Below are 27,968 nucleotides of genomic sequence, written 5' to 3'. Positions count from 1 at the left end.
GTGAAATAAGTTTTAATAATGCATTTTACTTAACTCAATACATCTAAAATAATATTCCAACATGAAATCAATATACAAGTACTAATGAGACATTCTACATTACTTTTATACAAAATCTTTGAAATTAAAAGATTTGGATGTCAGGATTTTACTTCATTTTATTTTAAAGATTTTATTTATTTATAGAGAGAAATACAGATCTTTTGCCTCTCTTACACCCTGACTGGGGACTGAACCCACAACCCAGGCATGTGCCCTGACCTGGAATCCAAACTGTGATCTTTAGCCTCACAGAGCAATGCCCAACAAAATGAGCCACACCAGTCAGGCCACAGTTTTATTTTAGTTGTTCTGTTGTTGTTACTTGTTAGCTTTTATATTCCTTTAAGTATTAGGAGGTTTTGACCCAGGATGCAGTTAGGTGACTTGGAATCATTTCATTCTTTTCAAGTTTGCCTTTAAGTTTTACAGGGTGGACCCAGACATCCTTTAGTTGAGGCATAATTTGACCTCACTACTGGGCAATGCCCTTCTGAAGACTCAGTTTGATGGTCCCTGTATCAGGAGGCCTTTTCACAATGGCTAGTGGGAACAGCCCACTGGCCATTCCTGATCCCTGTGATCTCTGGAATTGATCTGCCTACTTTTCCCCAGTGGTTCTGGGCCTCCATAAATTTGTAACACATGTATGCAGATCAGCACTCAGCCAGACTTCAGGGACCCCTGCTGATCTGATCTCCAGAGCATGCATGCGTGCTCTCTATCTCGCTCTTTTTCTCTCTCTCCCTCCCCCCCTAAGACCACCAGGCTCTCTTTGAGTTCCCTCCCCTGTGAAGGCAGTGAGCTGGGGCAGTGAGGACTCACTTTATTGGGTTCTCTCTCAGGAATCAGTCTAGGGCTGTCTCTTGTCTGATGTCTAGAAACAATTGTTTCATGTATTTTGTCCAGTTTTGAAGACAGAAGATCAATCAAGTTCCTGTGATGGCCCCAAAGATGTAAAAACGTAATCTCCATTCTTTACCAAATATTTCCTGAATACCTACTGTGTATGAGGAACTATGCAGGGTGCTGGGGGTGCCCTGTTGAACTGAAAGAGATACAGCTCACACCCTCATGATCACCATGAGACCAGCAGGAAAGAGCAGTGATAATTGAGTAATATTCAAGTAAATATGCAATGTGAACCATGACAGGTAACAGGAGAGAAAGCAGAGTGCTATGGACTCATATAACAGGGAGACCCAATTTTGTCTGTGCATTTAGAAAAGTTTCCCAAGATGAAGAACATTTTAATTAAGACTTAGAAAGTAAGATTTGGTACCTGTATTGTGGAGGGTAAGAAGACTACTAAGAAGAATAGCAATATGCAAAAGGCCTGTGGCAAAATTAGTCCATTAGAGATCAACCCAGCCTTTAGCTCTCCCAATGAAGACAAAAAGGCTTGGAGTTCATGCCTCCTCCTTATTGTGTTAGTGGTGAGGCAGAGACCCTATCTCCACATCCAGTGTTCTCTCCATTTCACTATGTTGCTAAGCAAATGTAGAAAACACTAGAACATTTTATGTAATGACATTGTCATTTTATGCTTCATGACATATTTTGGGCGATACATAACTTTGTAATACACTTCCATTTAAAAATAATTATGGCCAAAATATCATTCAAGATATACTTTTAATGGCCTATGTTTTAATGTATTTACAAGAAATAGGCTGCAATGTGTAAATTAATGAATAAGAGAACATAGGACAGAAAGCATGAACATTTACACATTCAGCCACTGATGCAGCATCATATGGCCCCAGGCTGTCACACAGCTTCCTAAGCAGCTGAATCACACTCAGGAGATCCACACTCAGTGGTGTGAGTTCCTATTGCTTTCAGACATTCTGGGAAATGCATCCACTGCCCCATTCCAAGCTTAATTGGCATAATAAATGTCAATTTAAAATTCTTTAAGATTTCAAATGACAACACTCACATGAAACTATGTGTAGACTTCAACAGGACTGCCTCACATGATATCTCTCCTACTAGAGACACAGTGTATTTCCATCTACTGTGGGTACCATATCCACTGACATGGAAACGCAGCCCACTTGCACTTGCATAGAATAGAAAGTCATTTTTCCAGCTATCACAGACACATCTCTCTTCAATGGCTTATAAATGATTATATGTTTTAGGTGAACAGATGTCCATTTCTTGTCAACAAACATAGAGAGAGCACCAGCTACATTCCAGGACTGGGATTCAGTAGTGAACAAGGCAGGGACCCCTCCCATCCTTGTGAAGAGGTCCTCCAAGATGCCACCAGGAGTCCCTTTCCATCCCTGCTTCTGTCTGGCATGACTCCTTTCTTTAACTTTTACTTACGAGGCTTAAAAGACAATTACTTAACCAGTGTAAATGTGAAACAGGGTCTCTGTTAACTTCTGAACTTGGCAAAAATTTTTTATGTCCTATGTAGAAGTCATTAATTTAGGTGTCAAAAAATTCCATTTCATTTAAGTAGCCCAAGCTGCCAAGTGTTTGATGTCATCCTCCTCTTCTTCTGCCCTCCTAGAAGAGGCTGGAACATAAAATGTATAAAAATTAGTAATTGGTGACATTCACACTTTAGCATAAAAAACAGGTATGAATTATGTCTACAAAGGTGTATAAGGGGAGACTCCCCAAAAATGGAATTACCTTCTGGAGGGTGCACCCCTTGTAGTATAGGCTTCCCCCATTAGGTGAGTGTTCTAGGAACCCATCTGTATCAGTGTACCAGCTTGTTGGGAACCATAATGCCCAGTTTCAGGAGCTGTAAACTCCCAACAGGTGAAAAGGCTCCAGGGCTAGGGGGCCTTGTAAGCCACTAAGGAGACAAAACTTATCCTCCTGGCAGAAGCACAGCCTCTGCCCCATTTACTTCATCCTGCTAGGCCCCTGGAGAATGGCTGGATAGTCAATGACAGGTAAGATTCCTCAAGGGAAGAACAACCTAACAGGCATAGTTGAGAAGGGACCATCAGGGAAGGACTTAGGGGATTGTGGAGAAGGGACAAAAGACCCTCACCCCTGGGCTTTATCATAGCCTGAGTCCTTATTCTATCTGTAAAAAGTCTCCTAATCTCTTGGCTGCCTTGCCTCCCCTGCCTAATTCAAGCCTGAAGCAATGCCGAAGGGACGTGCAGCCCTATGCCAGAATGGGTGGTTCCTGGTGGGGGGCGATCAGGCCTAAGAAAGAATGCATGAAGTCCTGTGAAACCTGCTGTGCTAAGAATGTCTTCAATTTAAATGTTAAGGGTCCAGGCACAAAAAAATTTGTTTTCTAAGGTCTTATAGCCAGATGGCATCACCCTGTCTACCAGACCCTGACTCAAAAGGACCCCCATAACCCCAGAAATGTTATGTGTAAACCATATCTCCTTTCTTTGATATGCATCCTATGCAAGCTAAACTCAATGAAAGTCCATTGAAAGAGAGGCTAAAGACCTTTCTCCTCTGGTCAGCCTTTCCTCCCCAGGCAGATCATGTCTTGGTAGACTTATTCTTATCCACGGCAGCTGGGGGAGCTCTGTGGGACAGAGCCCCCCCCATACCAGCTGGAGTTGTTGTGAGAGGCTGCATTCAGCTTTAGTTAATTTTTTAAGACTCTTTTAATGTTTTCGCCCATTTCATGGTGAGTGATTTACAAGTACACCTGCCCACACTGCAATGAGTGTTCAGCAGTTTTTGACCAAAAACAGCATGACCCCTGTGCCCCACCCTCCTTATTCACTTGATCTCACCCCAAGTGACTTTTTTTGTTTCCCCAGATGAAAAAAGTCCTCAAAGGTACACATTTTGCCGATATGAAAGAGGTATAACAGCCCTGGCTGGTGTAGCTCAGTGGATTGAGCTCGGGCTGCGAACCAAAGTGTCACAGGTTCATTCCCAGTCAGGGCACATGCCTGGGTTGCAGGCCATAGCCCCCAGCAACCGCACATTGATGTTTCTTTCCCTTTCCTCTTCTCTCTCTCTCTCTCTCTCTTCTCTCTCTCCCTCCCTCCCTCCCTTCCTCTCTAAATAAATAAATAAAATCTTAAAAAAAAGAGGTAAAACAAAAAATGGCAGAAGCACTAAAAGGCATCAAAATTGACAAGTTCAAAAACTGTTTTAGCAGTGGAAAAATGTCTCAATAGATATATTGCATCAAATGGAGAGTACTGTGAAGGTGACTGAAGTTTAAACATGTAAGAATAAACACACAATTTTATAAATTAATTCCATTTGGGGGGTTCCCCCTTGTGTATTTGTGGAATAAAAAATAAGTGCTAACAGCGATATAGTCAGGATATATTGTAGGTAACTATGTAACCACAAATAGTGGAGGTGGAAACATACCTGCTTGGGACCTCTGTGCAGTGGATGATGTGCCCCTCATTCTACCTGGCATTCTGTCTGGCTGTGCTGGGAGGGAAGAAGAAGGCACATGTGGAAGTCGAATATCTGTCATCTTATTTAATTCTTCCTGCTCCAGTTCTTCCAGTTCTGCCATCAGCTCATCCTGATCACAGAAGAAGAATTATAGAATTAGTGTTTCAAGCAGTAGGTTTCCTCAAACACAATAACAAGAACATCTGCTACCCAATTGATATGTGGGAACCCAGTCAAATGGAATATTTATGTTGAGACTAAGTTTTTTTTGCAACACTGAGCAATGATTAAAAAATGAATATTTGGGGTTGTCGAAATTTGTCATAGCTAACGTATAAATACTTCAGTAAACAGTTATTCAAATAATTTGTGCTAGCTGAATAGAAAACTTCCACAGTTCCCAGGAAATTTACACCTTGCCCATCCCTTTTCCAATGCATCTTTTCTTTCCTTTTCTACTGTAAAAATTAAGAAGCTGTGAAACCTTAACTGGAGGTTTATTTTCACTTGGGTTAATGTTATTAAAATAAGTGACAGGTATAGCAAAATTTGTAATGTACAGAAAATAAAAAGAATCAAAGATACTATGATTCCTTTGTTAAATTGCCCAAGCCAATATGTGTTTGGGTTAAGTAAACTTGAACCCAAGGTAGGTACACTGTATTCCTTTCTTTTAGCAACAATCTCAGAGGGTCTGGTTTAACCCTAAGCTACTCTCTATCCCGAGAAACTTAGAGACACAAGACTAGTTGGAGACTTTAAGAGTGTAAGTCACCTTATGACAGGTAGGTGATGACTTGTGATAGTCCAGTCCAGATCTACCTGGCTCCATGTGTCCTCAGGTAGAGTTCAACCACTGAGAGAGGCCCAAAGTCTAAACTGAATTTTCCATGGTTAGAATTTTGAGGTTGTCCCCATTACAAATGACCTAAGACACTCATATTTGTTCAAGGAAAGCCTTCATCTATTCATTCATGATTGAACAAACTGATTGAGAGTTCACTCCTGGCCAGGTACTGAACTCAACCCAGGGAAGCAAAGTTCAACCAACAGTCCCTACCTGGAAGGAGCTTATTACTGAATGTAGGAGAAAGGCACATAAACAAATACTTATCCTGTATTAAAATCAGTAGTAATAATACTAAGGACTAAGAGAGGAGATATTTAAGCCAACCACACATCATCAAGTCAGTGTGCATTAGGCAGCAAACTGAATGATTGACCAGTTCTATCTGCCTCATGAAAAGAAAAAAAATCATGGAAATGCACGTGAAATGGTGTGGTCAGTGTACCTGTGTGCTCTACAGTTGTCCACAGGCTATCTAAATGGAGTGCCTTCAGAATGAACACTCTGATGTCTTATTTCTGTCACAAAACACTCAGGAACAATGCAGCAAATGTAGTAATAGCAGAACACACTATGCTACATTGAGTGTGCACCCAGAATTACCTAGTGTGCAGTAGTGATCAACAGCACCAAAAAGATATTGATATTTTCTTTAGCAAACAGGATGAAAGAATAATCCTCTCTCCCTCATTTTCAGACTCTAGGTATCAACCACTTATTTTCACTGATAAAAGGATTTTAGAATTTAAGAAATATTAGAGATAAGCTAATGAGCCAGTAATTTTCATTTTATAGATGAGAAAATGAAGGGTCAGAAAAGTAAAGGGACTTACACAAAGTTTAGTAATGAATGTCAGAGTCCAGATGCCATAAGCCTGGAGCCCTATGGTGCCTGGTAGTCTAACCAGGGTTGCAAACTGTCTCCAAAAAGCCACATAGCACTAATTTAGCTTTCATAGGCCACATATGGTCTCTGTCACAGTCTTCTCTAATGCTATTGTTTTGGTGGTGTTGTCTTCTACAACCCTTTAAATGTGTAAAAACCATCCTTGACAGGTCATACAAAAAGCAAGCGCATGGGGAAGGGTGTGGCCTGGATGCATGAGTTACCCACCATTTTTTAGAAGTTCTTGATACCCAATTCTCATTTGCTAGGGTTTTGTTGGAACCACATCTTCCTCATTAGTTTTGTTTTTAATACCAGTAGGTATAAGGGAAGTCAGAGTCTTCACCATGCTATCCTGAGAACTGGAAACATTTCTAAAGGTTATGAGTAAGGTGTGCTTTGAGTAGCTGTATGTGTTTCTTTGAACAGAACAATAGAAATGTCACAGCCAGACACCATTCTAAACAGAGTCTGTCTTATTAGACTGATGAATCCAAAATGGAATGTGTGTGTTAATAATACCCATCCACATTTATTTTGTTTTATAACCTGAGTAATGAAGCAGAGAGGCAGAGACCCTTAACTCTCTAGATTTAACAACAACAGAGCGTTAACAGTCTGTTCCTTGCAGAGTGTCCAGTCCTGTTTTGTTTTGCACAGATTGAAAGCACACTATTCCTCCTTGTAAGTGGGGCTGTTTAGGTTTCCACCATTAAGTCACTAACTTTACATAATCACAGACTGCTTAATAGCTAGAAGCTTAATTAGGGAGGCTGTTTGCCAAACTGTATAATCTTTATCCTTTAAATCAGAGCTACCAACATTTAATTTCCTTCTTAAGTATGGTTCTAGCAAGTATCATTTATTCTTTTATGGTACTTTAGGAAATACTGAGGAGCTTTCTTCTGCTGTCATGTGGGAAGCTGTCCTTTTTTTTTAAAGATTGGTTATTTATTTATTTTTTTAGAGAGGGAAGGGAGGGAGAAATAGAGGAGAGAGAAAACATCAATGTTGGGTTGCTGGGGGCTATGGCCTGCAACCCAGGCATATGCCCTGACTGGGAATCGACCTGCGACACTTTGGTTCACAGCCCGAGCTCAATCCACTGAGCTACGCCAGTCAGGACCTGGAAGCTGTCCTTTTTAGCAGCTGTAATACTCCATTCTTCATACCATGTTACCCACCTCATCAAAGTCATCACCAAATCCAACCCGCTGAGAAAATGCTTCTGAGATTTCTTGGGCAACATCCTGTTGCCTCTGGTGATCTCTTGCATCAAATCATCTATTTTATTCAGATCCCTGGGAAACATTTTGTTAAAATATTTTAGAATTTTACTTTAAAATTATGAATTTAGATATACTCCCATATGAAAGAATGAGTCAATTTAATATAAACTCTTAGCTATTTCCATAGGATAACAAAAATTCCTGATGATAATATTCACTAACTTTAAAAATAATTTATTTTCAAAAAAAGAATAATCCTGTACAGGCATCTATCCACTAAATATTAAACAACTGCTACATTTGGGAGTCACTAAAAAGCAAATTATCTTATAATTTACAGTATGAATAGGCTTCTTTGAAATTCTGTCCTGTCAGGGCATATGGAAAATTTAAATAAATACATGCTACTATGTATTGACTCTGCAGGAAATGGTGCTGTGGACCCCTAAGGACCACAGTGGCTAAGATATAAGCCATGGCAGCTTTCCACAGCTGCCACCTAACACAACCTTTCATAAAAACTGAGTTCTGGAGCAAGAGGACAATTTTCCAGAATGCCTAGTTGCTCTAAGATCCTCACTCCCTTAGGGTCATCCCAGGCCTACTGCTGTCGCTTGGAGATGACAGGTGAGATCAGGATTAGGTCTAAGGAAGCACACAGAAAGATCAACAATGTCAGCACAGGAATCTGGAAGGCAATTTCTAGCACCTGAGCGGCCCTTAATCATCAGCCTAAGCTTCCAGGGTCTGAATGACAGGATCTGGACTGGCATCTCTAGGATCCCATCTCTGAATTGTCCCTCCAGCTCTGAAACTAGGCCTAACTGATTGTATATCAGAAAATTGACAAGTTTCCTCTTTATTAGGCAACTTAAACACAGAAATTTTGATTCTCAGTGGAATAGTCTTTAGAAAGTTTCTATATGTGGAAAAAGCTGAGTACTTTTGACATACTTTCATGTAGTAATGAAAAAGAACACTTTTTTACCATTCTCTTACTACTCCAGTTCTCATATTTAAAACAAATATATAAGGAATTTATTTTTTAAGGGAGTATAGGAAAGGCGAAGTTAAAGTTTGGGCCTATGGGTGAATTTTTCTCAAAGGGAGCACCACAAGATGATGTTGATAAACCACCTGTGATTTTGTGATACACATTAGCACCATTTATAGCAATGACAGAGGATTTGACTCTGATTGTGAATGTAATGATATTTCCAAAGCTGTCAAAATGATGGTTGATTGCCACAAATTATCAAGGCAGAAAAATGTTAGGCAAAGAGGTCTTTGGTGAGCCCAGCCTCCCCCAGGCCCACCCTCCCCCATCCAGGGAAACGTCCTCTGCACCGCTCAGGGTGCTCACTGCTCTTATGCATGGTGGCTCTGACTTCAGGTCCCAGGCACTGGCATGCTTGAATGTAAAGCAAATTGTCATCAGCTCCACTACCACTATGCATATTGATTATCAATTGGTGTACTTTGTACCATGAACTAAGTGTGTTGTATCTGGATCGTCATTGAATCTCACAATAACCACAAATACTATTACCCTCCAATTTAACAAAGAATCTGAATACAGTGAGGTGAAGTAATTTGCCTAAGGACAGTCAACAGTGGAACTGAGATGATAACTTAGAAAAATTGACCTACAAGTCCATGCCCATAACCATTATTATTCTACATCGATGGTTCTCATGCATTGGTTAGTATTGAAATCACCTGCAAAACTTGGTTAAAAACAGAAAGGCCCAGTCCTTGCCCTTGTTCAGTATCTGTGTTCTCCTTAGTAGCTTGCTGGGTAATTTAGAATTCCTTCAAAGTTTGGCAACCACTCTTCTATAATCTAACACACATACAGATGTTGACGTTTAAGCCTTTTTAAAATTACATAATGAAAAGTTATAGATGGAGTATCAGATAATTAATTGTGAGTTTACTGGTAAACCTAAAGAGCAAAATGAATGTCCTTCATGTTTGCATGTTTTTGTTTTGTTTTCTGCCACTATCACTTCTAATCTTTCTCTGAGGGACCATTCCATTCTGACATATCAAAGAGCCTCAAAAGGATAAGCCCATTCCTGCTGAAATCATCATATAGTTCTTCTAACTGAGAGGGTACTGAAGACTTAGAGGGAAGGAAGGTCACTCACATGTTTTCATGAACTGTTCTCATCGCCTTGGCCGCCAAGCCCATGTTCCTCAACACCTCAGCATTGGTGTGTGAGTTCTCTAGGGCTTCTCTCTGGAACTCGATGGTGGACAGTGTGCCATCAATCTGAGTGAGCTGCTTCTGAAACCTCTTCTTTCTCTTCAGTGCCTGCAACGCAGCTAAATAAGGAAGAAGCCACATTTATAAGGAGAGATCCCAGTCACTTACTCGAGAGACATTCATTCAGCACCAACTGGGGAATACTGGCATTGTTGGCACCTACAGACAAAGAGGAGACCAGATGGAGCAGAGGAACTCCCGGGTGAGAGCCGGACCTTAAGTACTTGTACCAAGTGCCACACCCTCAAACATTTTCAATGGTATTCTTTTCTTCCAAAGTTCTGGCGAGTGTCAAATGAAAAGTACATTTCCATATTCCATAAAAATATACCACAGAAACTGGATTAAAAAAATAGGTATAAAAATATGAATGAAAATGTAATAAGAAAATAAAGCTTTAGAGGAAAAAAGAACTTTAATCACTGTTTATTCTACCCCTGCTTCCTCATTTCAAAGACAAATTAATCAGACCTGGAGAAATTACATGGCTTGTTTGAAGGTAAACAGTGAGTGGCTGTTCAAAACCCAGGATGCCAAGCTGCATGTCTTGGTCTGAAAGGATTATGAGATGGCCAGTTACATCTTTCCCTGAGTGCCTATGAAAAAACACTGCTAGAGTCATACGCAAGGATTAGCTCCTGAAAGAGAAGAGTGTTGCCCTCGGAGAAATGATATCTAGATTCCCAGCCATTAGCACTTTAGCAAAATAACCTTATCAGCCTCTCTCAGAAATCACAAAACTAACAGAGTTCTTTTGACTATGGCACCTTGGAACAAACCCAAAACAGGCACTAAAATGTAAGTTGCAATAAGGCTTTTAGGGAGAGTGCAGGGAAACAGCAGCAGAAGTTACTATGAAGATAATTAAATGGAATTGACAAAAGAACTCAAATAGGTTAATGGTTTCAAAGTGAAACATGAAAGTTATTACAACAAATTTCTGAGAGAAGGTTCTTTCTAACTCAGTTTTGGTCAATTTTTTCTTGTAATGTGAACATGTTTGGCTTATTTATTTCAGTGCTTTTTGTTTGATGCACAGAAACTCCTAATCATTATACTTTCTTGTTCAATTTTATTGATCAATATGAATATTATTCTCTGTTCTATTAATCCTTTCTGCCTTAAATTCCATTTTGTTTTATATTTAAATTAACATTTTTGCTTTCTTTTTGTTACAATTTGCATATAATAACTTTATGAGGATCTCTATTTCAAGAGTGTTTTATATTTGCTCTTTTTTGGTAAACTTATTGGTAGCATACAGCTGGATATTTGTGTGATTGTTCTTAACCCGTCAGATAGTCTCTATCTTTTAATGTAAGATTTTAACTTATTCTTCTTTACTGTGATAACTGATGTTATACAATATGATCTTTTTACTCTCATCCTTTTGTGTTTTCTTTTATATATATACACATATATATGTACAGTTTTTTTGTCTTTATGTAGATTGAGCAAATATTTCTTGTATATTTCCCCCTTTATTTGTTGGACAGTTACATATACTAAATTTATTCTCCTAATGAATACCCTTGCGTTTAAATATACACATATAATTAAACTTAACTTTATCCATGTTGAAAATTAGTATCTGTAATTTATTGTCCCCAAAAAGATTCCTTTTCCACCCCTAACCTTCTAATGTTTGATTAAAGTAGTCTGCAATTGTATTAGTTCCAGATGATTACTAGTTGTTTTATTATCTTTTTAATTTTTAAGTATATTTTATTGATAATGCTATTACAGTTGTCCCATTACCCCCTTCACTCCCTTCCTCCTTGCATACCCTCTCCCACCCACATTCCCCCCACTTTAGTTCATGTCCATGTGTCATAAGTTCTTTAGCTTCTACACTTCCCATACTATTCTTGCCCTCCTCCTGTCTATTTTCTCCCTACCATCTATGCTACTTATTCTCTGTACCTTTTCCCCCCTCTCTTCCTCCCACTCCCTTGTTGCTAACCCTCCATGTGATCTCCATTTCTGCGGTTCTGTTCCTGTTCTAGTTGTTTGCTTAGTTTGCTTTTGTTTTAGGTGTGGTTGTTAATCATTGTGAGTTTGCTGTCATTTTACTATGCATGTTTTTTATCTTCTTTTTCTTAGATAAGTCCCTTTAACATTTCATATAATAAGGGCTTGGTGATAATGAACTCCTTTAACTTGACCTTATCTGAGAAGCACTCATCTGCCCTTCCATTCTAAAGGAAAGCTTTGCTGGATAGAGCGATCTTGGATGTAGGTCCTTGCCTTTCATGACTTGGAATACTTCTTTCCAGCCCCTTACAGCCCCTGCAGGGTCTCTTTTCAGAAATCAGCTGACAGTCTCATGGGAACTCCTTTGTAGGCAACTGTCTCCTTATTTCTTACTACTTCTAGGATTCTCTCCTTCATTTTAACTTTGGTAATGTAATTATGATGTGCCTTGGTGTGTTCCTCCTTGAGTCCAACTTCTTGGGACTCTCTGAGCTTCCTGGACTTCCTGGAAGCTATTTCCTTTGTCAGATGGGGAAGTTCTCCTTTATTATTTGTTCAAATAAGTTTTCCACTTGTTGCTCTTCCTCTCCTCCTTCTGGTACCCCTATAATTTGGATGTTGGAATGTTTCAAGATGTCCTGGAGGTTCCCAAGCCTCTCCTCATTTTTTTGAATTCTTGTTTTTTCCTTCTTTCCTGTTTGGTTATTTCTTTCTTCCTTTTGGTCCACTCCATTGATTTCATCCCAGTTTTCTTTCCATCAGTATTGGTCCCCTATGCATTTTTCTTCATTTCATTTAGCGTAGCCTTCATTTTTTCATCTAGTTTGCGACCAAATTCAACCAATTCTGTGAGCATCCTGATCACCAGTGCTTTGAACCGTGCATCTGCTAGGCTGGCTATCTCTTGGTTGCTTAGTTGTATTTGCTCTAGAGCTTTGATCTGTTCTTCCATTTGGGCCTTTTTTTTTTTTTTTTTTTCTGTCTTGTCGTGGCTGTTCTGCATGAGGGGCGGAGACTTAGGTGTTCACCAGTGTGGGGCAACCCAGTAGCTGAGCTACGATGCTGTATGTGGGGGCAGGGTCTGAGAGGGAACAATGGTGCTTACTCCACTCTCCGTCGGACTTCAGTCCCTTCTGCCACTTCTCCCAAGCAAACTGGACCTTTCTGGTGCTAATTCCCATGTGGGTTGGGCTTGTACACATTCCAGGACCCTGTGGGTCTCTCCAACAAACACTCCTGTGAGGCTAGGAGTCTCTCCCTGTGGCTCAACTCCCACAGGTGTTTTCAATCAGTGCCCCAAGGCTCTATTTCCTGGTGCTGGGATCCTGGGTTGTTCGCAGTGCCTGGCTTTACAATTGCCTCCTTGCTGGGTCTATGGGTTGCCACTCCACACTCGGGGTCTGTCAGCCTCCACCTGCACACCCAGGGTCTGCCCACTGGGGTCTTGAGCACCCAAGATGCCTTATGTACCCAGTCCCACCGCTCTTTGTGCTGAGGCCCCTCTCTGCCTGGCTGCCCGACTCCACCCCTCCTACCGGTCTGGATGAATGGGTCTATTTTAACTTCTTGGTTGTCCAACTTCCATACAGTTCAATTTTCTGTCAGTTCTTGTTGTTATTCTGTTTCTAAATTGTTGTTGTTCCTATCTTGGTTGTGCGAGGAGGCACAGTATGTCTACCTGTGCCTCCATCTTGGCCGGAAGTCCTCTCTTTAATTCTTAAGGAAACTTCTTAGCAATTGCATTAAACTTGACAGACATGATTTCAACAGTTATTTGCGCTCAACTATAGTGTTTGCTGACTTATTTTCTCACTATTGCTTTGATAACCTAATCATTCTTTCTTGGATTTTTTTTCTTTTTACCAACATCTTGAATTTTTTTCAGAAAAGTAACATAAATATAAAGTCTCTAAACTCCTACAGGTCTGAAAATGTCTACATTTTGTTTCAAACTTGAATGATAGTTGGAATTTTTACAGAATTATAGGTTCAGAATATTTTTTGAATTTTAAGACACTATTCTATTGCCATTGGGCAGCCATTGGGCAGCCAATATTTCAAAAGTTTGATAATACTCTTCTCATACCCTTGTAGATAATATGTTTGCTTGTTTCATCTCTGGAAATGTTTAAGACCTTTTTTTTACCTTGGAATTAGGACATTTTATGAGTATAGGTTTAGGCATATGACTTTTTTTCTTTTCTCAAATAAATATTCATCACATACTTTTATCCTCAAGAGTCAAATCTTCCTTCATCTTATGGAATCTGTATTCTTTAGTTTTTTGTTACTTCTTCCCCCTCCATTATTTGTGTCTACTTTCTTCTGAAATCCCTACTCATTTTTATTATTATCTATACTGTGACCCTGCCCAAACTATTCTGTTTTATTTCCTTTGAAATCCCTATACAATGAATGTTGGATTCCTTGGGACTATCCCTGCGTATTAATGTATCTATCTGTCTTTTTGTTCTTTGTTCTTGGAGAATTTCTTAACTTTATATTCTAGATCACTAACTAGTTTTCATCACTATTTATTCTTTCTTTACCCTATTTATTTTTTAACTATATTTTTAATTTCTAAGAACTTTTTCTCTAGCTGTTCGTTTATATGACAACCATTCTTGTCTTATAAGGCAATAGCCTCTGGAACCCCCCTGAAGATACCAATACAAGTTATGTTCTCAACATATTTTTTATTTTTTTTTTTCTTACATTCTTTTGGCTTGCATATTTTGATGCTTCTCTTTCATGCAATTAACTTCCCTCAAAATTCTTCTGATCTTGTATTACAGGTTTATATGTATAAATAAAGGACTAGAACAGTTAATAGATGTGCCTGTTGTAATTACCTAAGTGTTTTCCCCATGGGATCTGTCTCTTGAAAATGAAGGCTGCCCACAGCTCTGAAGAAGCGAGTGCGGGCATGCCGAAGGCAGGCTGCCTATATTGGGCAGAGAATTAGACAGGCTGGGGGTTCCTACAGTGCCAAAGAGAAGGTTTTAATTTGGGTGATGGATACTTTTCTGAGTGATACTTTCCTTCCCCATCCCTCCCTGCCCTGTGGACTGTGGAGGCCCTGTTCTGCTTCTCTTTCCAGATGCAACACCACAATTTAAGTTCTTGCTGAACTTAAAACAGCACTTTTTGTTTAATAATCAGCTTTTGTTTAATAAAACAGCTCCATTTGTTTAATAATCTCCTTTAGGAAAGAACAAAAACAATCTTTTTAAAGTTATTTGGCATAAAGGCCTTCCTACTACCTCACTCTGCAGAGAGGCTCGAGTTACATTAATGACTGGAGTTGTGTGAAGGTGAATGGCCTTCACACAACTCCTCCCCCCTAGGGGGCCTCCTGCCACCCTAGGCTAACACCCTACCTGTGGACCTGTAGCTACTGCTGCATTTATCCAACTCTATTATATTATTTGTAAAATCTATTCCACTCCTCCTCCCCTATACTAATTATAAGCCCTTGAATGCAAGATTCTTTTCCCCCATCTCCTGTCCCTAGCACATGGCCAATAAGATACATAACAAAACCCAGCATTGACTGAGTCTTGGCTGTATGCCAAGCTGACGTGCTTTATGTGTATCATGTTATTTATGTCATCAACTCTCACAGACTCTAGGAGGAGACATTATTATTGACCTGTTTTACAGAGAATTAAATGCATGAACATTAAATGGATAAAGTTGGTAACTTCATCCACATAGTATAATGACAACATGGTTTAATAGAAAAATTATGGCCTTGAGGGACAGAGTGTTGATCCTTCTCTCCCATGACTTGGTAGGTATATGCTCTTGGCTAGGTCATTTCACTTCTTTAAGCTTCAGTTTGCTATTCTGGAAATGGGGATGTAATCCCATAAGGCTGGATGATTTTTAATAATTAATGATAATTTACAGAAAATACTTTATATAGTTCCTATGCATAGTAGAGTCATAGCAACTAGATAGTATTACTAATAATAGTGATTTATATAACACTCATTAATGATATTGTGTATCTTATTTCTGAGGCCACTGAGCAATAACTTACCCATTTATTTCACCACAACTCATCCTAAAAGGAATATAATTTTACAAATCAGTTCCACATTTCAGTAGGTGCAAAACATAATGCCCTTTAGCAAAGTGTCCTAAGAAGCTATACTCCAAATATGCATCTCCACCCACCACCATACCTAGAAGTGGAATGTTTGAAGTAGGTCTCCTCCCAATCTTGTCAGGCTGGTTTAGTGGCTACACTTATTTGGACCCAAAAGTATCTCTTTTTTGAGAAATATGTTAAGTTCTCCAGTAAAATGTATGCCATGTTTCCTAATAAGAACTAATTTTAGATTACTTTCTGAAAATCAAGAAACACAATTTGATATAAAAGATGAGGCTTTGGTGTCACCAAATCCACATTGCTTCTACCGATTAATAACTATACATAAAACCTTGGTGTGTGACCTTCACTCTTCTTAAGTGATGTTCTCCCATTTGAATGATAACAACAACAAAGCAATAATCATGTCTAGAAAATTACAACAGAACACTGTACTCTTGAAGAGAAGTTGCCTACTTTCAAATCCAGGCTCCATCTATCCATAGTTCTGTGGCCTTCTACAAGTCATTTATTGGAAGTGGAGATATAAGTCACTCAGTTGTAGGGGATTTAAATGAAATAACATGTAAACTATTCAGTGCAGTGCTCCGCACATAGTGAGTAATTACTTAATGTTAGGGGGTGCTGTGATTATCCTCATGTCCTTCACAGGGTTGTCAGAGCTCTATGGTTGGAGCCCACCCTGTACAATGCCCAAACTTACAAATGTTTGGCATTAATAATAATCAAATCTGGTTTGAACACATAAATCCCTATGTTAATGTAGGGTTTTTCCTCTTCAAAATGTTTTGCTGAAACTAGAACATTCACCCAGAGTTGAGATCTCAACTTACAATACAATTACCACACCACCAACTATAGACTGGCCTACCCCAAAGTCCTCAACTCAGAGGGTGCCTGGCAAGCAATGAGGGCCAAGGAATTAGAGAGAGATTAGGGGAATGACCATCTGTGTTTGCTCACCTGTTAAAGAGAAGAGATAGGGGAACATTTCTCTGCTACAACAATAGAAGATGCTGCCAATGTGACAATAAATGGCAGTGACACAGGCCCTGTATCAGGGATTCCACAGGAAAAATGGACATCTGATGACTGCAGAAACATAAGTCTGAGCTCATGGAGACAACACACTCAGCTCCAGATCATGGCTTCCACCGGTCTAGGAAGCAAGAAATCTGGATTTGCATGCAAAATCCCCACATTTAAAAGCTGACTTACAATTTTCAAAAAAAAAAAACCTGTGTGAGCAAAACTGATGATTCCTGCATGACTGGATTTGGCCCCCAGGACACCTGACCTGTCTTTCGACATCTGACAGGCACAGTAAGCTTTCTCACAACACTAAGACAAGAAGTTGTTTTTTTGTTCCAAAGAGCCAAGAAGTGTCTGGGAACCGTCTCCCTGTGAGCTGCCTCTCACATGAAATGATGATGCCACAGGCCAACCATGAGTTGGACAGGCTCTGACTTTGTTTTTTAATAAACAGTTGGGGAAATTAACAGCCATACTTTTTCAAAGACATGCAACAAATTCTGCAAATCAAGCATTGCTTGTGATTTGGCAAAAAAGGATGTGTTTAGAGTCATGCTACTAACCTGTGGAGAAGCTGTAATTTAATCTTCCAAGCTCCTGTGTGTGCATTAAAGCACCTGCTGAAACCTGGATAACATTCTTCCTAAAACAGAGGAATTACTGTGTTCCTTTGTGGTAGAGAAAAAGCCAGGGGTGGAGATTTTGTCTCCTCACCTAACAGTGACATGGCCCCTCAGCAAAGGGGTCACAGAACAATTGTCCCTTGTGTCCTGCTGCTGGGGGAACCATGAAGAACCCTCAGTCTAGTCCCCTCAACTGGGACTGAAACTTAAAAATTACCCCTTTGATGAAATCCAACCAGCCCTATGCAGCTCTACTATGCTGCCAGAGGAAGGCTTCAGTCACCTATGAAAAATAAAAAAATAGCAGAAAAGAGTGGCAGTTTCATTGCTCATATCATGAGTATGGAACCTTGGTTTTGAAGGTCAACCTGTTGCTCTTTACACATTCAGGGTGTATACATGTGTGCATTGTTAATCTATTAGTTAGGAAAAAGGAAGAACCTTTTAGGAAACATCATATCCATGACTGCAGAAAATCCTGGTTGCGAAATATGAGACTGTGTTATAACAGTTCTCCCCTCTCCTGGAAAGGGCTGCTCTCTACAGGACTAAGAGGTAAGGCTTGGAAGAGCAATCCCAGAGCATGCTTCACATACGGATGTCACACATAATTGGTTACGTTGTCTTTTGCTCTTACTGGGAAGTCTCACAATCATGTTGTTTTATGTAAGAAACTTTAATGTAAGTCCCTTCTTACAAACAAATCACTTAATTAAACAATACTTTCTGTTTATGGCAGCTCGTTTTAGTTCTGAAAACACAATCTGATAAGCATCATCACTAGCATTCCACAAATGGAATAAAAACCAAAATGTTTTCAGTTCAAAGTCATGAAACAACTGGTGGGGTGGGGAGCATACTAGAAAATTCTGATCTTATTTGGCCAGTGCTACCCCGTTATGAGTCCCCTGGCCTTCATCACTTTTATAAACTATTCCTTATCCATTCATTTGTTGTGGGACAAGGACACACTGAGGATCTCACATGTGCCATGCACCATGTGGGCCTCTACAGGGACAAAGACAGAGGCTATAATCTCAGAGGAAATGGGCATTCAGCCTCATTCATCATTCAAAGAGCATTTACTAAGCACCTAGTATGATTCAGGAACTGTGCCCAGGGATCCTAACATAAATAAGTCACATCCTTCACCTCAAGTAGTAGAGGAGGCAGAGAAGTATAATAGTCTCAGTGGATACACAGAGGAATATGTAAGCTCACTCTGGAGAGTGAGGGGAGGCTCCATAGAGGGGGCCATGACAAAGCAGGTGCCTGTCCACACATTTAGTCAAGCACTGCTCACTAGAGAACATGTGTGACAAAAGGCATTGTACAGAGGATTCCTTCCAGCCTCAACCCTCTCCTCACCCTCCCTATTTGAATCATGCCAAGTTCCTGACTGAGATCCACCAGGAATCAGAGACTGTAAACCTCAGAGCTGAGCTAATCCCTGCAGGTTACCAGCTCTGTATTGTCAGAGGTCTCATCAATATTAAATATCACAGAAAGAGAAACTGCAAGCTAAAGGAAGACACAGCAATGATGTATGATTAGACAGAGACAGAGCAGATGCCTGGGAGAATGGTGACAGAATGAGATTGCAGAGAGTGAATGAGGGGCATTATTAGGAAAGGGCATTTGGCATACAACTATTGATGTAAGCAAGCCGGTAACATGGAGCTGAATTCTGTGGGGGAAATAACGGAAAACATGGTGGTTACTAATATTATAAAGTATAAAAGATTAGAAGGAGAGTGATCAGTGCCCTCTCCCATCTCCAGAAAGACACAAATGGACAAAAGAAACTAAGGTTATTTTCCAACAGAAACAATGATCTTGTCCTCATTGGAGAGGAGGCAGCTCTTACAACCAGAACATCACACACAGATGATTACAGCAGGTGGATCATGGAGGGGAAGATCATGGCCTCAAAGTGCTATCAGCCATGAGTTATCAAAAAAGAAGAAATGCTTTTGTAAAAGCCACTTGAAATAAATGCTGAAATTCTTATTTCTTATAAACAATTGCTTCCTCGGTCAATTGCCAACCAAATAGAATTAACTTCTTATTGGAACAATATATCAATGTATTAATTAAAATCTACTTGATATTCTTTGTAAAAAAACAAATACTGTTGGACACCAGGCAGAATAAATAACTACCTGAATGAGTTTTTTTACTCACTACTCACATTTTTGTAAGCTCACAAATTGGTAACTCTGTAGGCCTACTATTGCCTAGAATATAGGGAGAAAAGAGTATGAATACAAACCCAGCAATATTAAACAGAAAAAATTCAGAAATAGTGATTCTGCTTAATTCTATAGAATAGATGCATGTACCTATTGATGTAATTTTGTATTGTGTATGTTATATGTGTGTATATGTGCATGCGTGTGTATTATGTATGTATGTTTGCATATGTGTGTGTTCTAGAATATGTTTTATAGTCTACTTGTAAAAAAAGTATTTCCTGTTCTGTGATGCAGTAATATTCACTACCACTGTGCCTATGGCTTTTAGGGACTCCTGAGAACAATAAACTATAAGCCTATGGCCCCTTTTGGCTCTCACTGTCTATAACTGTATGATTATTCCTTTGAGATACTATTACTATCAAATTTCAAGAAATACATAGCCTCTGTCCTTACAATAACTATTACTACCTGAAATCCTTTAAAAAGAGATTTACCTTGAAATTGGCAATGAACTATAATATTCTCAAACTTCTTAAATATAAGTTGGAGAACAATACCTAGTAAATCAAGAGAGTTTACATAAAGTTTTTCAAACTGCTCACAAGATTATAGGGCATGTGACCTTTAAATATGTATACATTGACTTAACATAATCATAATTTTTCTTGCTGCAGTTTTTTAGAAATTTTGAGTTAGAATACTATCTCTGCATAGATTCCAAAGCTATATTTACTTTCACTTTATACGCATAAAATATATGGGAAGAATTGCTCATGTAAATAGCACTACCCATTGAAAAAGGCCTGTTGAACAATGTTTGTGCTGCAGCAAATAAGATACAGCCATTATGACTGGGGAGCATATAACTCAATGTGAAAAGACCAAAAGGTCACTAGAAATTCACGTTAAAATAGAAAATAAATGTTCTAAGTGCCTGTCAAATATTTGGTTGCATAATTTCATTCCTCTACATTTATATGTAAGTCAAATGTAAAATTATAATCTTTATTTTATTTAAGTTAGATGGCTGACATTAAACTTTAATTTTTAAATAAAGAATTTAACTTCTAATGCAAGCTTTTCTGACTTTTAATAGAGAATAATCAGCTTTTCCTTTCTTGTAATTTTAAAAACACCATTCTTGTTTGCTTGCTTTTGAGGGGCTTGCTTTAAACTGATGGCAGCAATGACTTTGTTGGTATTGGAATCACTAGATTGCTAGACTAAGGAAAGGTTGATGGAGAAGGCCCAGGGTGGATGGGTGTGGGTGCTTTTGACTACCCCTCATCCCCTCCCTGTAAACACCCACAAGTTAGAAATACCTGGGTAAAGGGCTTCGCTGTGAGCTGAAACAGTCATTCGTCCAGGTTTAGGAGCTCCGACTGCTTTAAAGCAGGATCATATAAAGTCTGGACTAAGTCCCAAATATTTCCATAAGCAAAGTAGCATCAATCAGGAAAGTTCTATTCTTTGATCTGTGTAAATATTTCCCCAAATGTGGTGCTCTATTATCTATTAGCTTGGTGGAATTTACAAGGGGAAGAATAAATGAATGTTCCAATATTTATAATAACTGCTTCCAATTCATAAAGGAAAAAAGCAAACTAGAAGTAAGGTTACATAACACAAGAAACAGTACCAATTACTGTTCTAGAAATAGCTAGGACACGTCAGCAAACTGTCAAAATTGATGTCACGGAGACTTGAAAAAATGTTTCTAGAATAAAAATACTCTACCCTCTAGTTTCTGATGAAAAAAAGAAGAAGACAATATGAATTCGCAAGCAATAAAAAACAAATACCCAACTAATCTCATAGCTGTGTTTACTTTAGGTTCTTGGAAACTGACTTAAGGAAAAACCATAGCCCACCACTGTCCTTTTAACCTACTCACACCAAAATCATTCAGAAAGCTGTGAGTATAACAATTCTAACTTTATTCCACATCTCTTAAAACAGAATTTTAAAAAGCTCTCCAGGTGACATGATGACAAGAACACACTGTCAGCGCATAAACCAGTATTTGTGAACCAGAGGTGTGTGAATGTAATCTGGTTTTAAGAAAATAATTCACAAGGCATATTGTGGCATTGTTAGGGAAAAGAGGGAAGGTTGAAAAATTAAGCTGACCTGGGGCTACAAATGCAGGTCAGGTGTATTCATCACTAGATAAATAACTCATTCAGTGTTGATTTGTCAAACTGGTCATCACACCTTTGCTGAATCTTAGATTAAACACCACTGCTATCACGCAGAGCTTGTCCTGCACTGAGGTCTCTAGTGGCATGTCATGAGGCTCTACTCTCAGTTCTGTCTTATTAAATATATATTATCAAGGACTTTGACAGCTACAAAAGGGCTGCCGATTAAATTTGTGTCTGATTCAACTAAAAGAAACAGCTCATATATGACAATAAAATTAAAATTTTTGAAATCTTAATTTTAAGACAACTGAAAATAAGATATTTAATATAAATATATGTAAAATCTCAAATGCCAGCTTAATATATTGATATAATAAAGGGGAGAAGGTCAATCTGGCTGGGCATTTTAACTCTTTCCAAATCCAATGGAGAAAGGATATGATATGACATCTGAAAAAGCACAGGCAAAGAAGGCTATTTAACAGAACAAAAGGATACCAGGGCCCTTGGACTGGTGGGTACCTAAGTGTGTGAGAGACAGTAAGTGCTAGGATTCTCTCCAGGGCTGCAAGGGGAGAGGAAGTTAGGAGGAAAGTGAGAAGTTTTAAACTACAGTGAAAGTGATAGGGCTCCAGGGCTAGTTCAGGTGTGTTGCCCCTCCCCTCCCCATGGGGTGTGAGCCTGGGAAGCTCCTGAGGTTGGGGAGAAAATGGGGAAGCGGACTGATGGAGGGTGTTATTTCCACTGATCTGTGTTTTCCAGAAGAGATAACACCCAGACACAGGGTGTTGTTATTTCCCTAGGAAGACAACTCACTCTCCTCCCAGGCCCCAGAGTACAGAGTATGGTACAAAGTGATCACATAACCAGAGGTACACAGAACACTTGATTGTGATGCTTGGTTGTCATTTGAACCCTGGAGAATGCTGAGGCCCTTCATAATGGTTGGGGATCACAGTATACGTGAACCTCCCTAAAGAAAACTAAATCAGATGGCTAAGGGGGACCCATCGGAAACTCTGGTAATGGTCCCTCGTTGATAAACAGAAAGCAGCAAAGATAGTCTTCATCCAGGTATCCCAGCAAGGATGAAAGAGGAAGGAATAGGAGTGATGAGGGAAGAAAACATGTCAGATCCTCACACTGTAGTGTGTGCACATCAGAACCACGGAGTCATTTGTTCAAAATTCAGATTTATGGACCCTACATTCAACTGATTAAATCAGAATTTTAAGGGGTGCTTGTGACTGTACATTTTAACAGACACATTCCAGGACTTCTGGTGCAGGTTACCTAAGGAGCACATTTTGAGAAACTCTTAAGAAAGGAGGTCACCATGTAAGGGATCTCTCCAGGGGGACTTCTGTCTTCCGGGACCTGTAGTTGGTCTGTTTTATTATACCTCTGCCACACTTCTGCCCTGACAACACTGCACTCAACTAGCTGACACAGACATGGTTCTCTTCACACAGAAGTCCTCTGGCCCCAGTGTCTGAAATTGCAGAATTCAGCTCCATGACAATGATCATAAAAAGCAATTCAGGAGCCCAAAGAGGTTCCAATATTGAGCTAAACCAGCAGGACTATGTACACACCAGCTCTGGGGACAACCACATCTGAACCATGACTCTGAAAGCAAATTTACCCTCGTCAAAAAATGCTCAGGCTGCAAAGTGGCCTCTTACTCAAGACTCTGCCTTGGGGTCTCATTCAACAAAAAGACACTTGATGAAGAGGTGAAGTAGCTCTTTAATATACAGAAAGGATTGAAAACTGTTCCAGATGGCGGTGCTCAGCAGTGGAAAAAAATTTGTGTTATATAAAAAGTTTGCTTTTCCACAAGCAGATTTTTAGCTATAGTGCAGGAAATCTACGCAGTCTCTAAAAAATTGCATTGAAGACATCTGACCTCCCCAAGTTTTTAACCAAATTATCTCTTGCTCCAAATGTCACTCTTTTAGATCAGCAGAGCCTTGAATATCACGGCTGCTGCAGAACCAGTTTGTTGATGCACAGTGAGGGCCTTTCTGGTAGACTATGGTAACTGCCAAGGAGGTTTGAAGTAGGAAGAATTAGCTACCACTGCACAACCTTGCTACTTGCTATGAGTTATGATGAAGGCAGTTCTCACACTAAGTTTTGCAGATATACTTATTAAACAAACACACATTGGCCAAGCAGGCAAAAAGCAGTTTGTCAAGCTGTTCCATGAGCTCAGTGAAGTCCCAACTCTATGTCTCTTTAGGTTCAATACACCGTGAATGAAAAGTTCAATGGAGACACAGTGACATTCCCAGGCACAATGTTATGCCCTGTGGGAGGTGCACTCAGTCAGAGACCCACCTGAACCAAGGACTGGACAAGGCGCTGAGTTGAAGTTAAGCCTCAGGCACCACCCTAATGTTGAGTTAATTATATACCCAGCACATTTCTACCATCCATTCTTGCATGGGGAGCAGAGAAGGGTTTTTAAAGCCCCTTTCACATTTATTATGCTAATTTGAGTTACTCATTTTACGAATAAAATCCATTTTTGACATACAGAATGCTGTCAAGACTTCTGTTGTTGTTGCCCTGACTGCTGTGACTCAGTGGGTTGGGGTCATCCCACAAACCTAAAGGCCACTGGTTCAATTATAGGTTATGGCACATGCCTGGGTTTTGGGCCAGGTCCCCAGTTGGGGGTGTGTAAGAGGCAACCAATCTCTCCTTAAATATAAATAAATAAATAAATAAATAAATAAATATTTTTTAAAAAAGACTTCTGTTGTTGTAGAGAAATAGATCACTAAAGAATTTGTACAGGTCAGGAGTATGGTCGTTTCTGACACAATACTAGCTGACCATTCAACTAGTGTTCTTGACATGTTAGCTGGCCAACCACCTCTGGAAGTAACTCTGCTTATCATGTAAATTATGGCCATTCTTGTACCAACATTGAGTAACACAAGGTCCATTTAGTACCATGTATATTGGTCTTTATGATGTGCATGAAAATATTTCCTAGTGGCTGATGGAAGTCAGGAACTATGTGTGTATGAAGTAGTTAATTTGGTGGTGATGATTATTAACAATGTCTCAAAAGAACGGTCTAACTGAATTCTTTTCATAATTCAGATTATAGATGACCTCTTGCTAACCAGCCTCTCTCTAATCCCAAAGCCCCCATAGAACCAGGGTTGGGCTAACATCAATGAAGTTCCCAAGGATAAATGACAGCTTTCTGACACCAACTAATAAGTTGCCCTTGATAGTGGCATTTGCATGTAATTTCTCTGATTTAAGGGAGGTAGGCTGATGTTCTTAGTTTTGTCTTTAATATTTTTTGGTGTCTTTATAAAGTCTACTGGTATACACTTTAGTGCATTGCCAATTTTAGGGCATTTCTATATTTATTTTACATTTTTGTTTTCTGAAAGCAAATCTATATTTTTACCACTTCCTAGAAGCAGGTGTTCAATTTTTCACATTTTTAAACAACTATTTACTGTGCAACCACTGTAGATAAAGCTTTAAATACCTCCAAATGGATGACAAAACAGAAAGAAAAGAAAGCCCTTGACAGACACTAAGCAAATGTCAAAGTGCATATCAAATTGGAGAGGGAGATGGGAAAACAGAATAACTGATGATTTTTGGTAAGTCACAACAGCATAGTTTCTCTGTAGAAATTGCCAAAATATTTTCAGACATAAAGCAAAAATAGAAACCAGCACTTAACTTGAAAACAGACTATAATATGGTCAAAAGTTATACACAGTAACAGAGAAAAATAAAACTTGACCTTCTTATTGCTGGTAATAAGTGGGCACAAATGTATCGGGAGCATTTCTATGGGAGCAGCAGGGTTTCAAGGTCAACTCCAGGAGACATCATTCCTTTCCTGTGTTTAACAATGATGGCAGCACTGGCAGGGGGAGCTCAATCTCCCAAGGGTCATTATGACTGAAGGAAGCATTCAAGATTTGGCAGTGAAGAGTCCTGTATGGCCACTTCTATTTCTGGGTCTGCCATTGACCTCGAGTTACAAGAGCAAATCCCTTCAACTTTTCACTAGGTTTTATATGTTCCACTGCTGCTGTTTTATTCTCTATAGAGAGCTGTACACTGAAGAAACCAATTAACTCTGGCAAAGAATAAAAGGTTCAAGGTACAATAACAACACTAAGTTTCATTACTGACCCAAAGTTCCTTGAGGGTGGTAAAAAGCAGTGATAGAAACTTTAATAATTAATTCCCTGCCTTTTTTTTTGTTTTGTTGTTGTTACAGTGTCTCACTCACCTGCACTCAGCCAACTGAAGTCTTCAACAGCTGAGGCACCAGAATATAGTAGAACATACTTCACTGACGATTACATGTAAATTGAAATGTGTGATTCAGCATGCAAACACACAGTAGAAAACCTAATATTTAGTGTTGAGGTCAGCAGGGCTGGACTGGGGTGAGGCCAGCCAGGAACAATATTTAAGGGGGTATCAAAAAATTCAGTAATCAAGATAAATAATATTTTCATGCTATATATTTAAAACAAAAGATTGGAAAAATACATGTTAAACAAAACAGCACATTTTAAAAAAAGAATTTTAAATAAAGAAGTGCTGTGCACTGCACATAAGAATCAAAAGAGGGAATAAAATCAATAATACCGATCTTGTCTTTACTTAAAATTTTGATATTTCATTCATGGTGGAGTTTTTGCATTCATTTTGAGTTTTTAAAATATTGCCTACTATTCTTCTTGATCACCTTGCCCTCCAGGAGCCTGCCTGGTTCATCTCCTTGCAGTCCCAGCCCTGGAGGATCAGTGTCAGTTCCTAGAAAAGCTGAGGGAGCACACCTGGCAACCAAGGGGCAGGTGCTGTGGGCCAGAAGTAGGTGGGTGGGAGCCCACGCCTGGGGCAGCCCGAACCTACCTCGCTTATTGTGCGTGCCGTGCTTCTTGGCCAGCATGAGTTCCCTCTGGATGCGGTTTTCCAGGTACTCCTGTTTCTTGCCTAGCATGTCTTCAGTCTCCCGAAGTCGGGCCAGGGCTTCCTGGGGGCTGGGAGCCGCTTGGCTCTTAGAAGAGCCTCCCCCTTTAAAGAACTTGCCCAACTTGCTCATGTCTGGGTATCTGGGGGCCGCCTGGGGCCCAGGAAGCGAGATCGTACTCTGTCTCGGGTTCCGACCTCAAAAGCAGCACTCCTGGGAATGAACAAGTGTTCGGGGCAGGTGACACACACTCCTGGGCATTTCCTGGCGCCAGCGCCCCGCCCTCGGGTCGCCCCGGAGGGGAGGGCTCTTGTAGTCGCCGGCGCCACTGGCGTGGGGAGCTCCGGGACAGCTCAGAAAAAGTGCAAAACTCCGGCTGGACTGCAGCAGAGTTGTGCAGCAGTTGTGCCTTTGTCCACGCCGGGGACGCAACAAGGTGAAGGAGAGCAAACCCACGTTCCGGGGTATTGTGCAGGACCTGAAAGCAGGCGAGCGCAAGTGTGTGTGTGTGTGTGTGTGTGTGTGTGTGTGATGTGACAGCCAAATAAACAAATGTTTTATTCCACACGTGCGCTGTATGTTTTGGTTTGTGAGTGTGTGTGTGCAGTGTTCCTGTACACCAGTCTCTGTCCTTGTGAATAAGACATGAGAGTTATAGGTGTGTGTCCTGTGGGTATGAGTGTGTGGAGGGTTCTGCTACTGTGATGCAAGTGTGGGGTAGGAGGCTCAGCTAGAGGCAGCTGGTCTGTGGGACTTGTTTGCAGATGAGGAATTTGGGCAGGTCCCAGTGTGCCTCGTTGCTGTGGGCATGGGCCATTTCTACATCATCCTTACATAGTTTGAAGTGACTGAAAGGTGGTCATCTCTTCCGGACTTCCGAGTGAGTTTGGTTGTTCCATTCAATTCTGTAATCAGGAATCTGAAGCATTCAGCATGATGGTTAGTGTAGCAAACACTTTTAATGGGGGCTGCTGTGTTTGGTTGGCTCTACCTCAGATGCATTTACAGAGACACCTAAATAACAAAACAAGCAAATGTCCCAGAGAAAAGAAACATTCTTTTATTCGGGCTCACCATCTCAGTCCCACCTGCAAACAGAGTTTGGTAAGCTGAAAGGACACCGATATGTAATGACTACAGCTGACACTGAGCATGCCACCAAGAAATGGAATGGGGACTTGAGTCTGTGTTCTGGTTTTCAAGGGCTGTTATGTACCCCACATAATTCAGCCCTATTTGAGCAATTACCCAACATCATCAGAACCTATTTGTG

At 40.0% G+C, this 27,968-nt stretch overlaps 1 protein-coding gene across 1 annotated transcript; it reads right to left on the bottom strand.

Annotated features, from left to right (window-relative positions):
- Positions 1–6: 6 nt before the first annotated feature.
- CHMP4C (charged multivesicular body protein 4C) lies at positions 7–26,986 on the bottom strand. Its single transcript, XM_028518519.2, is given in 6 exon segments — positions 7–2,572; positions 4,372–4,534; positions 7,322–7,396; positions 7,399–7,438; positions 9,517–9,694; positions 26,638–26,986. Coding segments are annotated over 6 exon segments (711 nt in total). The 5' UTR covers positions 26,828–26,986; the 3' UTR covers positions 7–2,507.
- Positions 26,987–27,968: the final 982 nt, after the last annotated feature.

This window comes from Phyllostomus discolor, chromosome 7 (assembly GCF_004126475.2).
Source record: "Phyllostomus discolor isolate MPI-MPIP mPhyDis1 chromosome 7, mPhyDis1.pri.v3, whole genome shotgun sequence".
In the NCBI taxonomy this organism is placed as follows: domain Eukaryota; kingdom Metazoa; phylum Chordata; class Mammalia; order Chiroptera; family Phyllostomidae; genus Phyllostomus; species Phyllostomus discolor.
Note: the sequence above shows the minus strand (reverse complement) of the source record. Positions and strands in the feature narration are given on the sequence as shown.